A 14818-nucleotide genomic window follows, 5' to 3' on the forward strand; every position below is an offset into this window, starting at 1 on the left:
GGGATGGACAGTTACCCCGTGCTGCTGCCTCGCTATGGTATCACTCCCCAGCTCTGCCTTGCGAGGGGAAGCAGATTGCCCCCAGCACAGTCAGGCCTGTTGACACACAAACTGTCACTTTAACCACAGCACACCCAGAACGTGGCTGCAGCAACCCCGGTCTAGAGGGGCTTGTGCCAGTAGAGCTGGCCCTGCACGGGAAGGGGAACCAGCTACTCTGGGATAAGGCGCCTGTAGACCAGTATATCAGTACCCCCAGGAGGGGCTGTGCTGGTCTGATGCTTGGTTCAAAATCACCTCTGAGCTCCCAGGCCAAACGCTGGATTCAAAGCAGGCCGACTTTGCCAGGAAAGTCCTATCGTTGCCTGTCCCCCAGCCCATACACAGCTGGTGGCCCATACAGTGTCCCGGGACATACGCTGCCCCCTCCCACGTGTGAGCTGGCAGCCCACATGCTAGCCCCACTCATACACTAGCTGGTGGCCCATATACCAGCTTCCGGCCCATGTGCTATCCCAGTCCATACGCTGTCCTGACCCAACCACCAACTGGCACCTCCCAGCCCAGGGGCTCTCCTGGTTAAAAGCGCAGGCTCCTCTCTGGGCCAGACTTTGCTCCCATCTGGAATCCCTCAAGCCCGTGTTTATTGTCTCCTAAATCCCCACGCCCATTAGCGGCTCCGAGCAAGCATCTGCCCCCCGCCCCCGTTAAACAACCCCAGGGATGCGCGTCACACGCTGAGGGGAGCCGAGGAGGATTTGCAGCCACAGCGCAGGCTGGTCTGGGCCAAGAGGAATCCGAAAGCGGCTGCAGATAGCGCTGGCCTTGTTATTTCTGTGTCCCCAGCAGCCTTGGGGCTTCTGCTTCTCCCATCCTGTGCTCCAGCCCCGGCGACCTAGTGGATTCAATACCCCGAGCTGCGTTTCCAGGTCCCCGGCCGGCACCGCCTCCTGCTCACGGCCAGGAAACTGCAATTCAAAGAGCTGAGGGGGCACTGGGCGTGTGCCCCCTTCCTGGAAGGGGGCAGGCCCTGGGCCCTCGCCAAGGCGAGATGGGTCTGGAGGAGCTGCCAGGACCAGCCTGTGAGACTTGCACTTAAAAAGGCAGCTTGGCCAGGCAAGATGCCCACCAGAGGGCAGCATGGGGCCCATGCCACATCACATGTACCTATGGGCCAGGCCATACAACAGCTGCCCCCACAGGTCCATGGGCCCAATCCCAGCCGCTAACGTGTGGGCCAAGCTATGGGCCCGGTGTGACGCTGGCACAGCCCCCCCATGTGTGCACAGCTGGATAGGTCACTTTGCCGCAGCAGCTGGCCCTGGCTCAGGGTTAACTCCCGTCCTTCCTACATGTGACGCTGATGGGTGGCAGAGAAGCCAACCACAGGGCAGCCCCTCCCGAAAAACACACGGGGCTTTGCACATGCCAAACCGAGCCCATTTAACCCACATTTGCTGAGCCTGCCTGTGCCACGGGTGCCAGAGCATGAGTGCGCCCAAAGCTGGGCCTGCCGCCCTCAGCGCCTGGCCTCTCCCACCGCCTCCCGCCCGGGCTGGCGGAACCGTTATAGCCAGCCAGGAAGAGCCATTGATCAGTCAGGAGGTACCAGGAGCGGTGGGACAATGTCTTGTGGCCAGCTGGGACTGGCAGAGCAGCGCCAGCCACAGGGAGACGGGGGACACCTATCGCCCCATTAGAAAGCTGGTGTCCCAGGGGAAAGCTGAACCTCAGGCCAACCCCTTTGTAGCACCTCTCCCATTCCAGGGGGCTGGGCCTGCTGCTCCCCACTGGGGGGGGGGGAGGGAAGAGATGCAGCTGGAGAGGAGCCGCTTGGGAGATGCCAGCTGCTGACAGGCCATGACTATCCTAGGCACGTGGCCCAGGTCACTGTCTGCGGAACAGGACAGCGCTCTTCCTCCAAGTTCAGCAGCAGAGCAACAGCTGGTGGGTAAAAACGTCCCCCGCACGGCCCCTCCCAGCTGGACACCAGCCCCCGGCAACTTTCATCTTGGGCACGGAAGGCAGCGTGGGCCCTGGAAAGGGGCAGAGGTGGCAGCAGCAGGAGCAGGGGGCACTGGGCTCCCAGCAGGGAAGTGAAAAGAGGCTGGCTGAGAAGGGAGGGAAGCGTGCCAGGCCGAGCTCCCAAAACAGGATCTCAGTGAAGGCCCCACAAGAAAGGGCGCTGAGGCCACTTCTGGGGAACATCTCCCTTGAGCGGAGTCTGGCATGGGCCGCTCAGGCCTGGAAACCGTCAGCGGGGAAGGCCCGGTCAGCTCAGGACAGAGCCAGCTCCTTGCTGCTCGGCCTGTCAGCACACAGGGCGCTGGCTGCTAGCTCCCTACACCAGGGAGTGAGGAGCTTGCAGAGGCAGGCTCGGGTAGCAGTGGATAGCACCCCATCAAAGGCAGCCCACTGGTGAGCAAAGGAGGCTGGGAGGCAGGACGCCTGGGTTCTATTCCGCACCTCTGTAGACAATCAGGTGACACTGGGGAGGGGGGGCCCGGGGCTGGAGTGATGGGAGTCAGACCCAGGGGCAGCAGGGGCTCAGATGGATCCAACAGGCCCTGGAGAAGCGACGCTGTGCGCCCACGGCGGAGGACTGAGCTGGGAACGGAGCGCAGGAGCTCACGGCACTGCGCTGGCTGCTCACCGTCCCCTCTCCATGCGACAGCAGCTGACGCCCTTTAGCCCCGCGATGCTCTCGCTGGCCTGCGAGGCTGGGACTCGCCCCAGCAGTGAGGGGAAGGGGGCAGGCCTGGCACAGTGGTTTTACCTCATGCCACATCCCTCTGCTTGTGCACAGGGGACATAGTGCCACCTTCACAGTAGTGCACCTGTGGTGGGTGGGTTCCCAGGAGAGGCTGGTGGTTATCTGGGATGGGCTGATGGCTATGGGCAGTGCCCCAAGCCCTTCCCCTCCTGCGCCCCAGGATGCTAGCTTCCCGCAGCAGGGACGGACGGGGAGAGCTCCCTTGGGAACAGAGCTCAAGGGAACAGGGAGGACCCAGCGAAGCAGAGTGCTGGCCACCCTCTAGCGGCTGCTTTGCAAACGGCAGGAGGCTAGCACTGCCTCTGGGCTCTCCTGGCCCCTTGCGGCCCAGACGCCCTGAGGGGCTATCGCTCCCAGAGCGCCACGTTTAGAGAATCTAGGTTTATTTTGCTGGGTGAGTCGCACCACACCCATCCCAGGATCCCCTACCAGAGCCCATTAAAAACACAAGGAGAGGAGAAGAAAGCCCCCCCCCCCGACACAAAGCAATATACAGAGCGCGCCAGAGGGCCCGCCGGCGGGGAATGCCCCTGCAATCCAGAGCACGCAGAACCTGCCCCCTTTGATGTGAGAGTGCTCGCCCGCGGGTCCAGCAAAAGGTCCCTCCAAAGGGAGGCAGCCCAGAGTCGGCAGATGGCGGGCAGACGCCCAGCACCCTCACCTGCGGTACCGGTACCGCTTGAAGTGGAACCAGAGCTGGAAGATGCCGTTGGCGAACTGGCAGCGGAAGCCGTGGCGGTGTGAATACTCCCACTCCCGGTTGACGATCTTGAAGGCGATGTCCTCGTAGGGCGGGCCTGCGTGGAAGCGCAGGATGGCAAAGTCCTTGTTGTCCTGACAGGCCTCCAGGAAGTACTCGGGCGTGGAGCGCTTGTCGATCAGGTCGGGGTAGAAGATGTTGAACTTGTAGCCCTGGACGATCTTGGGCGGCGGGTTGTCGAAGTCGTAGTGCGTCTGGTTGTACTTGTTCCACTCGAAGCCCGTGTGGACGCGGTTGAAGAAGCGGGGCTTGCGGGGCCGGTACTTGTCAGCCCATAGGTAGGCCTTGCCTGTCAGGGGCATCTCCACACTGAACTGGGCCTCGTCAGCGCCCATGCCCTCCTTGGCCCTGCGGAAGAAAATGTCCTCGGCGCTCTCGCTAGCGTCTCCTGTGGAGGAAGGGGCAAGGGGTTGGTTAGAGGGCAGCCTGGTGGGCGAGGCCTGCAGCACTACTGCTCTGGGGGCACAGGCCTGGCACCCTCCCAGGGCAGCACAGGGTGAGGCCACACCACTGGATCCGCCCCAGCAGGACCCAGCCTGGGACGGGGACTTGAGGCCTGACTGTTCCACCCCCGGCAGCCCAAGGACTTGTGCTGGGGGCCGGTCTGAGGCATGCTAAGGAGGGGAGGGAGGAGCCCGCACACCCTTCCAGGGGCCAGGCTGGAGGCCGCTGAGAACGGGGTGCAGAGGGCTCCGGCTCAGGCTCCAAGGGGATGGGCTGGCTGCTTGATAGGAGGCAATAACCTGGGGAGATGATAGCCAAACCCCGGGTAGTGGGTCCTTGGTCTGCTCAGGCTCCTCCAGCCCCTCATCCCACACACCCTGGGGCAGGCACATAGACTCCCCAGGGCTTTGCTGAGTCTGTCCCAAGCAAGGAGGCTGCCAGGCCTTCCCCGGGGAGCTGCTCTGCGGCCCCCATGAGAACTGCTGTTATCCTAGAGACCTAGGCCCCATAGGCAGTGCCAGCCAGCACCTCTCAGTGACAGAGCCCCTGAGGAGATGGACACACCCGGGCCAGCCAGCAACTGTTACCTGTGGCCTGGAGCTGTTGTCTCAAGAGCAGCAGCCGCTGGAGATCCTCCTCGGCCTCTAGCACGTGGGCGTCGCAGGGCAGCTCGTGGGAGTTCAGCAGCCTGGGGCTGTATCTCCCGGCGTCGTAGTCGTCTAAGCTCTGCTGAATCAGGTCCTCCTCCATCAGCACCGCTTCCCCCTCCCCCTCCGCCTTGGCCTCTGCCTCTCCCCTGCCCTCCGAGGGGGCTCCCGCCGTGGAGGGGCCCGGCTGCGCTGGAGCGCTCTCCTCTGGGTCCGGCCTGCAAGGCAGAGGGGAGAGAGGTTACGGCGCTGGGGGCCGGGTGAGAACCTGGACGGTCAGGTCACGCGGGGCAGGCTCAGGCAGTGTGGAAGGACAGTGAGGACGGCTCTAACGCCTGCTCCTACAGGGCACTGCCCTCTGCGGGTGAACGCTAGGTCTGCCATGTGCCACAATGCCTCTTCCGCAGAGACACCTCTCACCTGTGCCGGCCCGGCGCCATCGAGCTGCTGCAGCCTACGGAGGCCAAACACAGCGAAGCTGCCACGGGCTACTGCTGCTCCAGGGCAACCACCACGGCGCCCTTCCTCCCAGGAGAGGACTTCTGGCAGGCAGGGGCACGGGGACACCCCCCAAACACTACACTCAGAACGGGGGCTGGTGCAAGGCTGCTGGGGAAGGGCAAGAACCCACCCTGCAGCGCTCGCGACAAGGCACTGACGCTGGCCCCTGGAAGGATGGGGGCACCTTGCTGGATCCATCGTCTGGGGGTCGACGGGGAGAAGATGTGCCTAAAACGGCAGGAACCCGACTGGAGGGAACCCCCTCAGGCGCCGTTAGCCTCTTTGATTGAGGCTGAGCAGCTGGGAACGAGGAGCGGTAACTCAGCGACCAGTGAGCAATTCCCAGCCCCCGCACCACGGCTGCTGCCACATGGCGGGACCCGCTGGCTGGAGTCGTGCTGGCACAGAGAATGGGGGGGAAGGGAAAGGTACTGGATGTTCTACGGCAGCGGTTCTCAACCAGGGGTCCACAGCCCCCTGGGTGTCCACGAGCCTTTTCTAGGGGACCGTGGGGCCCCGCGTCTGAACCCCCAATCCCCTCCAGCGCAGTGGCACAACCAGCTCCCTGGCAGAAAAATTTCTGATCGAGGTTGTACGGAGCAGGCTCACCCGAACTGAGCATTGCAGGGCCGCCCAGAGGATTCAGGGGGCCTGGGGTCTTCAGCGGCGGGGGGCCCCCGCCGCCAAATTGCCACCAAAGACCCGGCACTTTGGCGGCGGGTCCCGGGTAGGAAGGACCCCCCGCCGCGGGTCATCGGGGCACTTTGACGACAGGTCCCAGAGTGGAAGGACCCCCCGCCACCGAATTGCCCCCGAAGACCCAGAGCGGAAGAAGCTCCAGGGGCCCGGGCCCCGCAAGAGTTTTCCAGGGCCCCCGGAGCGAGTGAAGGACCCCGTTCCAGGAGCCCCGAAAAACTCTCATGGGGGCCCCTGCGGGGCCCAGGGCAAATTGCCCCATTTGCCTCCCCCCCCCCCCCGGGCGGCCCTGGAGCATTGCCATTGTGCCAGCAAAGGCGGCTGGTTTTGCCGTGACCCCGGGCAGTGAGGGGCAGCTGCTGCTCTGGCTGGTGCATGGAGCAGGCAGCGTTCCCGTCCCTCCTGCTGAAGCTGCTCCTCAGCTCCCAGCCCCCTTTGCTCCCACAGCGGCAGCTGGGAAGAGCCGCCTGGGTGGGGAGACCCGGCTCCGTGGCTCCAGACCCCTCTGGGAACAGGGATCACAGGGAGTCCTCCCAGCACACAGCCCCTAATGCCCCTCTCCCTGCACCGAGCGCCCCCCCGCCCACACACAGCCCCTAATACCCCCCTCCCTGCACCCTGAGCTGTTTTCAAATTTTTTGAGCTAAGCCCCCACCTTTGAGTTATAATTTCTGGTTGCCCCCCCCTTCAGACAGGTGGGTGGCCTGCTGAGGTGAGTCGGGGTGGAGGTGGCACTCCCCCCCCGGACCCCGCCATGAGGAGGTGGCTCAAGCCCTGCTGGCCCCTGACCCCCCAAAATAGAAGTCAAACTACACCTATGCCCAAGGCCCCTGCCCTGAGGCCTCCCCCACCAGCTGGGCCCTGGTGTTTTTATAGCATGTCGAGGCGGGCCTCAGAGAGAAGAAGGTCGAGAACCCATGTTCTATGGGACAGGGCTCTATTCCTGGCTCTAGAAGAGGGGTGGTCTGGGGGGAGAGCCGGGGCTCCAGGGAGCTACGAAGCCCGTCCGTCCAAAGGCGGTGTGGCTGCCAGCCTAGCGATGGGTTCTACTCCCAGCACTGGACGGGTGCAACCCCTCACCGGTACCAACAGACCGACCGCTGCCGTCTCCGGCCGCAGGAAGCCTTGGGCGGCGTGGAGGGAAGTGCTCAGAAACAGCAGTGTTCAGCGGAGCAGGGCACTAACTCACCATGTCCAGGGCCCTTCCCCCAGCTCAGGTCAGTCTCCCCCTGCTCCTGACGTGCCAACTGTGACACCCCCTGCTGGGACTGCAGCGGCCTGGCGCACCCCTGTGTAAAACCAGCCAGGTAACCATGCATCACCTGGGAGCCAGCCCATCACGCCGGACACTAGATCTGACCAACGGCAGCCCAGAGATGGAGGGGTCAGGTGAAACCTGCCCACACCTACGCTTCCCATCTGTGTGCACAACAGTGCTCGAAGCCAGCCGACCTTCCCACTGCTTGGGAGCTGGATCTCGGGAACTTCTCAATCAGATGAACTCCCCCCAGGCCGACAGTCAACCCAACCAGACTTCACGGGAGGGTTTTACAGAGGTTTGGGAATCCAACTGCTACTAAAAACCTCATCGCAAACCTTGTCCATGGGAAATGCCAGCAACCCTCTGCCCTTCATCCCCAGAGCTCAAGGCTTCCCTCGGTTAGCATTGCTGTGCAGATGGGGAAGCCGAGGACAGCAAGGGGAAGGGACTTCGGCGAAGTCACAGCGAGGCAGCAGCAAAACCTGGAACTGAACCCTGGAGTCCTGTGCTCTACCTGCTGGGCCGTGCTGCTCAGCCGTTGGCTCGCTGACGGGGGGCGCTCAGCTGAGGGAGTGCTCTCAGGGGCTGGAGGGGTCGGAGCTAAATAACCCTGTCAGCTTCTGGCACCAGAAGGAAATCGCCCGCTCTGTGTACCTGTCGCTGGGAGAAGACGGATCCTTCTTCAGGATGGGGAAAAGCGGCTCACTCTCCACTCCCTGCTCCTGCTTCAGCTTGTACAGCTTCTGGCGCAGCACGTCCTGGTGCCGCTCCCGAAGCCTGCAATGAAGTGACGAGAGCAAAGGGTGAGGCCCCCAGCACGGCCTTCCCCGAGCTGAGACCCCCTTGGCATCACATACACCACCAGAGCAAGGTGTGAAACAGGGCTCAGCGCCCAGGGTCCTGCCCCGAAGGTTCCAGCAATGCTCCCAGGGAGACCTACACAGACGGCTCAGGGTCAGACATCTTGAGCCCCAGTCATCGTGGGGGGCGACGAAAGAGGAGCGGACTCAATATTAGCCTTTGTCCTGTGCAGCGTCTGAACCTGTCACCCAGGCTAAAGGAGACGTGGGGCACTCTCCGTCCCCTCAACCCCGGAAGGGAAGCAACCCATAACCAGCCGATAGGGAGCTAAAAAGCCCATGTCCCGCTTGGCATGTTGGCACACCTCCCACCCCCGTGATCTGTGACACAATTCCCCAGTACCACCCACTGCAGGCGGGTGCTTGATACTCCACCTTGGGGGTGCAGCCCTGACCCAGACGGGATATGCTCCCTCTCCCGCTCACCTGGCCCGGGCCATATACGCTTTAAGCTGCTGCAGCAGACTCTCCCAGTAACCGATGTCCAGGTTGGGCCCCCCTGCTCGGATCTTGCCCTCGATCCCTTGGAAGATCACTTGCAGCTGGTTGTATGTCTTCCCCTTGAACACTGACTGCACGTCCGAGCTGACGGAGGCATTGACTCCTTCTCGGCGCTCTCCTGTCGTGAGGACAGACGAGGGTTAACGCGAGTTAGCCCCAACGGGTGCTACGGGACAGAATGACCCACCGGTTCCTGAGCCACAATGCAGAGCCACCCCTCCAGGATCGGACACTCCTTCAATGCACCCTCCCTGCCTGGTGCACGAACCCCACTGAACCCCTGCCGGATTCCCCCTGCCCAGATGTCAGGTGTTGCTCGGCTACAGACTGAAGGCCGTTTGAACGGGGCATTTGGCAGGGCCCAACCCTGCCAAGCACCGAGTGCCCTTGATTCCCTTCAATGGGCATTGAGTGCCAAGCACCATTCAGGATGGGGCCTGGGCTCCGATGCACATGCCACACTCAGGCCTTTAGCAGGCTCTTGGCTGAGAGTTCCTAACCCAGGAGCTTTGGCACAAGCTTGGGCTCAGGTGACAGGATCGTGCTCTCAGCGTGTGACGCTGACGCTCACTGTGCCAGTGGTTCTGCGGCAACCTCCGGGCCCCAGGGCCCCATCACTTCGCGGGCAGGACGGAGCCATGGGGCCTCAGTTCCACTGAGCTCAAACAGGAAGAGCAATAATGGCACATGGGCGCCCCCTGGCAGCAGCAAGAGAAATCGCAACTGCAGGAGAGCAAAGCCCTTTGATACAGGCCATGGAAGCAAGGCTGGGAAGCTGCAATCACTGAGACTCAGGATTTTACCAGCCAGAGCTGACAAGCCACTGCACATGTACTGAGTTCTCTGTACGAACGCAGGGGAATTCACCTGGCTTGGTTACAGCCTCCCAGCTCAGCCTAGAGCCAGGCAACCGAGAGTTCCAGGGCCAGGAATCGCCCACACTCCAGAACCACGGTTCCACGTAGCTCTGGATTATTCTACAGCACCCTTGAGCCTGCTTGGCACTACACAGACAGTGCAGAGCTCACAGCAGGGAGGTCACCGCCTCAGTGACAACAGCTCAGAGAGGAGAAGCAATTTGACAAAGGTCAGAGAGCGAGATGGGGCAGAGCAGAACACAGGCCTCTGCTCTAACTACTAGGCCATGATCCCCTCTCTCACCGGCACTGCTGTGCATAAGCAATGCAGGTGCTGACAGCCAGCGTTCCCCTCCCCCTTACCTGGGCCTTTCCCAGAAGCCTCTAGTTTACGAAGTTTGGCTATCTCGTCCTCAGTGATAATGGTCATGTCCCTCCAGAAATCCACATTCTTGCCCTGCTCCAGTTCCATGTAAACCTGAAACAAAGAGCCATGTGAATTCAGAGGCGAGGCCTGGCCCTGCTGTTTGAATCAGGCCATTTGCAGCTGCAGGTGTTGCTATTCCAGTGAGCACTGGAGGCAGAGCTGATGAGCACCAGAGGTGGGGCACAGGGACAGCGTGCAAAGGACAGGAAGGAAGCTCGGACAGCATCTAACCCCCCCAGCTAGAGAATGGAGGCCTGGAAGCAGCAGTACTGGAGGAGAGGTACCTGGATATCCTCCAGCAGATCCTCCATGTCGGAGACCGTCAGGCCATTCAGGAATGTGTAAGGCTCATGCATTTCCACTGCCAGGTCGTCATCCTCTGCACTGATGTACTTGGCCAGCAAGTCGATGGGTTTGGCACGGCCGTCCCGGATCCGGATTTTTGATCTGCAGGTAACAAGAGAACACACTGAGCTCCAGCTACCAGGGCTCAGACCGTGCCTGCCCCCAGCACACAGGCCTGAGACAATACCGCAGCTTGGCCTGGTGGAGGTGGAAGTTGTCCTCTTGCTCCTCCCAGGTTTTGAAGTGCTCCGCCTCTTTCTCCCGCTGCAGCATCTCCAGCTCCTGCTCGCGCATCGCCTTTTCTCGCTCCCGTTCCAAGCGCAGCTGCTTCACCTGTCTCAGAGGGAGGGAAGACTGTTGCAGTGCACAGCCTGGGGCACCATTCCCCAAAGGCTCAGCCAGTCCCAGCATGTGAACTCATGGATGCTAGCTTCAAATCCAACCCAGCGCAAAACTGCCCCATTTCCCACGATTGGCCCTGCCCTTACAGGGAGTGGAAGGGCACCAAGCAAGAGGAGAACCAATGCTGGCATGGACGAGAGGAGAGCTGAAACTCACTAGATACAGGCAGCACAGACCCCTGACTGGGCCCATGCTCAGGGCTGGGGGGTACTGAGATCTCTATTGGTTTAATAGTGTGTCATTAAAGAGACCAGGGACCAGCTCATTCTGAGGATTCAGTATTGAGAATAGGGCACCACCTCTGTGCAGGGGCAAGAACCTGTACCACCACATCCCCATCACCACACATGCCACTCTCTTCGCCCAAAGATGGGAGCATTAGACTTGGCGGAGGCCGGGAGGGAGAAGAGGGAGGGGAAGAGAAAGACAGCCACCAGTAACCAAGTGACTTATATCGGGGCCAGTGTCCTCGCCTGCATTAGCTCCGCGGCAGGTCACAGGCCGAAAAGGGCTACTGGCTCTCACCTTCTGCAGCTCCAGGCGGTTGTCCTCCTGGATTCGTTTGTTTCTCTCCTTCAGTTCTTTCTCCTCCAGGTGGCCGATCCCTTTCTTCTCCAGGGCCTAGAATCAATCCCGCACCAAGAGTAAGCAGCCCCCAACAGGCCTCTCAGTTGCCATTTGTGAAGTGGCAGGAAGTCCCCAATACAAGCCCCCTGCAGGGTGCTACCATCCACACACTCCACCTCATCGCAGATGATGCTGTGGGACTAGAACTCAGCCAGTGGCCCCCAGGAATTTAGCTGTGGCCTCCTCAACGAGGATACACAAGAAGCCACCATCCCACCTAAATTACCATTAAGCTCTATGTAATGCATAGGTTTTCAATGGCAGACCGAATAAAACTGCACTGGATCTTTAAGATAATTGCTCAAAACAAGTGGGTGCTTCTCCAGCGTGTCCTCAGTGCAGGTTTCACCCTCACTTTTGCTTTGCTGTTCCTAGCCTTTTCAAATTCCTCCCCCAACTCACCCCAGGCAAACGTGTCCCTCCCTGCGCCTTATCATCCCTGACCCTGCACCATCACCCCTTGGCCCTCTGCGCAGCAGCTCAGCTGGAATGTGCAATGCTGAACTGACTGAGGTTCCCAGGGGGAAGCTCTACCACAGGGAGCAGCACAGCCCTGATTATCTCATGACACAGGAAGCTTGGGGGAGGGAAGAACCCATTTATCTCCCCCCAACTCACTGCCCGTTGAGATAGAGAGAGGCCTCACCTTGCTCCAGATGAAGGTGCCTAGCAGGTTGTTGTCCCCAAAGGGGTTATCGGTGTTGGTGTAGCCCATGTATTCCTCTCCCCAGCCCATCTTCTCACGCTTTTTCCTCTCTTTGGCTTCCTTCTTCGCCAGCCGCCTAGCCCTCTTCTCCTCCGGTGTTTCCAATGCCTTCATCATCTCAGCCTGCTGCTTCTTCTCCTCTTTCAGTCTGAGTCGCTCCTGAAGGCTCAGCTGTTGCCCCAGCTCCTCACGTGAAGGAGAGGGAGATGTGACGGAAGACACAGAAGACCTGGAACTGGATCGCTTTCTTCTCCTCTCTCTGCTGCGGCCTCTTTTCTTCTCTCTCTCTGCCTCAGAGTCTGAGTTAGAGGAGTGATCCCGTGACCGAGCGTGGCGTTTCTTCTGGCTTTTGTGGTGCCGGTCCCTGCTTTTGCTTCTCTTCTTTCTCCATCTCTTTCTCTCATCAGAGTCAGAGCTAGAAAAAAACAACAACACCACCCTAGTGATAGCTACAACCTCAGAGAAAGACCTGCATAGCAGCACAGGGCTTACATAGCAACCTGCCTATCTAGCTGTCCAAACATTTATTCATTCATTCACCCTCACAACCCTGAGATGGGTAAGTGCTCGCTACATTTCACCGCCAGAGGAAGTACAGACGTGAAGCCACGCAGCGAGTTAGTGGCAGAGCCAGGAAAAGATCTTGGATCTCCTGACTTTCAGCCCTGGGCTTGTTCCTCTCAATCAGGCTGCCTCTCCTGTTGCCAGCTCACACACCCGCAACTTGCATTCGGGATGAAGCCACAACCAACCAGACAATGTCTGTACGAGGTTCAGGCCAAGGTTGGAACCAGGATAACGCTGCTGGTTAGGGGTGTGATTTATCAGACTAGTTACACCCTGGGGTGGGGACAAAGCCGCTGTGGGTTGTTCCCCTTCCCACGCGGGAACAGCTACCCCCGCAGAAGCCGCTTCGCTCTCGGTAGAGCTGCGCCCGCCGAGGGGCCTTGCCCAGCTCGGCCTGTCCCGGGACAGGGAGGGGGCCGGCTCGCGGCTCCCCCGGGGCAATGGGCCCAGGCCGCGCTCCCCCGTTCACCTGCTCAGGGGGGAGGCCCGGGGGTGGGTGAAGCGACTCGCCCCAGATCAGAGAGCCCCGGGCTGGGCCTGTCCCTGTCCCTGCAGCGGGCACCGACCCGCCCCGGCCGCTCCTGTCCGGGGGCCGCGTCTCACCCCGAGCCCGGCTTCCTGCGCCGCCGCGTCTCGCTACCCCGGGCCCGGCCGCCTCCATCGCTGCTGGCGCCGCTGGACCCGGAGCGGGACCGGCGGCGCCTCCTCTCCCGGGACCCGCCCGCCTCCCTGCGGCTCCGGTGCCGCGAGCGCCCCGCGGGGCTCCGCGACCCGGACCCCATCGGCACGTCGCTGCTCTCCGCCGCGCGGCCGCTTCCGGCCCAACAAGGGTCCTCTCTCACCCGCGGCGCATTTCCAGGCGCCCACCCAGCGCCTGACTGGAAAAGGCTTTTCTCCAGCGGTCCCTGCCGCCCGCTCCCATGCCCAGCCCACCCCCTCCCCGAGCCTTAGCTATGCAGAGCGGCTAGGCCGAGGCAGCGGCAGCTCTGAGCCCTGCTGCTGAGCTCGCCCTACAGGCACAAACTCAGACAGCTATAGGAGACGGGGGCCTCGTAGGGATGAAAGCCCCGAGCGGAAGCATCTAGTGCGTCACGGCGATGGGGGCGGGGCCAGCTCTTAAAGAGGCAGAAGCCAAGACCACTCGGAGGGGAACCAGTCCCCCAGCTGGGCCGGAGCCTGCGGTAGCCGAAGGGGTCTCCAGACCCAACCCGCGGCGCTGGACGGGCACCGCTGCCACCATCCCCTGCCCAGGGCGGACACGGGCCGGGGCCCCAGCCTCGCCTTCCCCCGTGGTCCCAGCAGCGCTGTCCCCTCTAGGGAGCAGATCCGGGGGGGACAGGGCAGGAGAACAAGCCCTGGTCTACACCCCAAACTGACCTCAGTAGAACTCTGTCATTTGGCTGTGTGGAAAATCCCCCGGCGTGATGCAGTGATACGGGCCTTACCCCTGGTGTAGACAGCGCTCCGTCACGGGGAGGGCATCTCCCACTGGACATAGCTACCCACCCACCCCCCGGGAGCTGGCGTACCTCTGCCCATGGAAGAAGCTCTCCTGCCAGCATAGGTGAAATCTTCACTAAGCACTACAGAGGTGCAGCTGCACCAGTAGACAAGCCCTGAGAAGGGGCCTGGGGAGGGGACAAAGCGTAGGGTATTTTTACTTAGTTGCCATGGTTGATCCTTGTTTTTAAACACCCCTGCCATGCAGAAGTCTTGAGGTTAAACTATCCACATGCTATTTGCCACGCCTAAAGTTGGTTCCCCCTTCTCAGGCCAGAGAGTAAGGCAGCTTCTTGCTGCAACAAAGCTTGTAAACAGGTCACCACACCTGCCCTCCCCCTTCCAAGAGGCTCCCCCTCTTCCAACACAAACTTCTTGTCATTACTTACAAAGCTTCCACAATTTAGCCTCACCCCATCTGACCTGTCATAAGAACATCAGAACGGCCATACTGGGGGGTCAGACCAAAGGTCCATCTATCCCAGTATCCTGTCTTCCGACAGTGGCCAATGCCAGGTGCCCAGAGGGAATAAACAGAACAGGGAATCACCAAGTGATCCATCCTGTCGCCCATTCCCAGCTTCCAGCGAACAGAGGCTAGGGACACCATCGCTGCCCATCCAGTCATGATTTTATAGACCTCTATCATATCCCCCTTAGTCATCTCTTTTCCAAGCTGAAAAGTCCCAGTCTTATTAATGTCTCCTCACACCAAAGCTGTTCCATGCCCCTAATAATTTTTATTGCCCTTTTCTGAACCTTTTCCAATTCCAATATATCTTTTTTGAGATGGAGCGACCACATCTGCACGCAGTATTCAAGGTGTGGGCGAACCATGAATTTATATAGAGGCAATATGATATTTTCTGTCTTATTTTCTATCCCTTTCTTAATGATTCCCAAAATTCTGTTCACTTTTTTGACTGCCGCTGCACACTGAGTGG

General features: G+C 60.7%; 1 protein-coding gene across 1 annotated transcript; it reads right to left on the reverse strand.

Moving 5' to 3' along the window:
- Positions 1–3413: 3413 nt before the first annotated feature.
- On the reverse strand, positions 3414–13188 carry CACTIN (cactin, spliceosome C complex subunit). The gene is made up of 10 exons (XM_024203220.2): positions 12978–13188; positions 11748–12222; positions 11000–11095; positions 10260–10405; positions 10012–10174; positions 9664–9778; positions 8369–8561; positions 7737–7859; positions 4565–4842; positions 3414–3921 (listed from the first exon to the last, which is right to left on the reverse strand). Exons 1-10 carry the CDS (start codon positions 13154–13156, stop codon positions 3431–3433), a joined length of 2259 nt encoding a protein of 752 aa, XP_024058988.1. The 5' UTR covers positions 13157–13188; the 3' UTR covers positions 3414–3430.
- Between the last annotated feature and the right edge of the window lie 1630 nt (positions 13189–14818).

Source organism: Terrapene carolina, unplaced genomic scaffold (assembly GCF_002925995.2).
Source record: "Terrapene carolina triunguis isolate 2854851 unplaced genomic scaffold, T_m_triunguis-2.0 Scaffold194, whole genome shotgun sequence".
Lineage (NCBI taxonomy): Eukaryota > Metazoa > Chordata > Testudines > Emydidae > Terrapene > Terrapene triunguis.

What these genes read in the sequence shown, in the direction of transcription:
- CACTIN (XM_024203220.2), bottom strand. Translation starts at nt 13,156, where the DNA reads ATGGGGTCCGGGTCGCGGAGCCCCGCGGGGCGCTCGCGGCACCGGAGC. An exon ending in ACCGCCTGGAGCTGCAGAAG is followed by an intron (nt 10,406 to 10,999) that starts GTGAGAGCCAGT and finishes CCTCTGAGACAG; the next exon opens with GTGAAGCAGCTGCGCTTGGA. An exon ending in CCGTCTTCTCCCAGCGACAG is followed by an intron (nt 4,843 to 7,736) that starts GTACACAGAGCG and finishes TCTGCCTTGCAG; the next exon opens with GCCGGACCCAGAGGAGAGCG.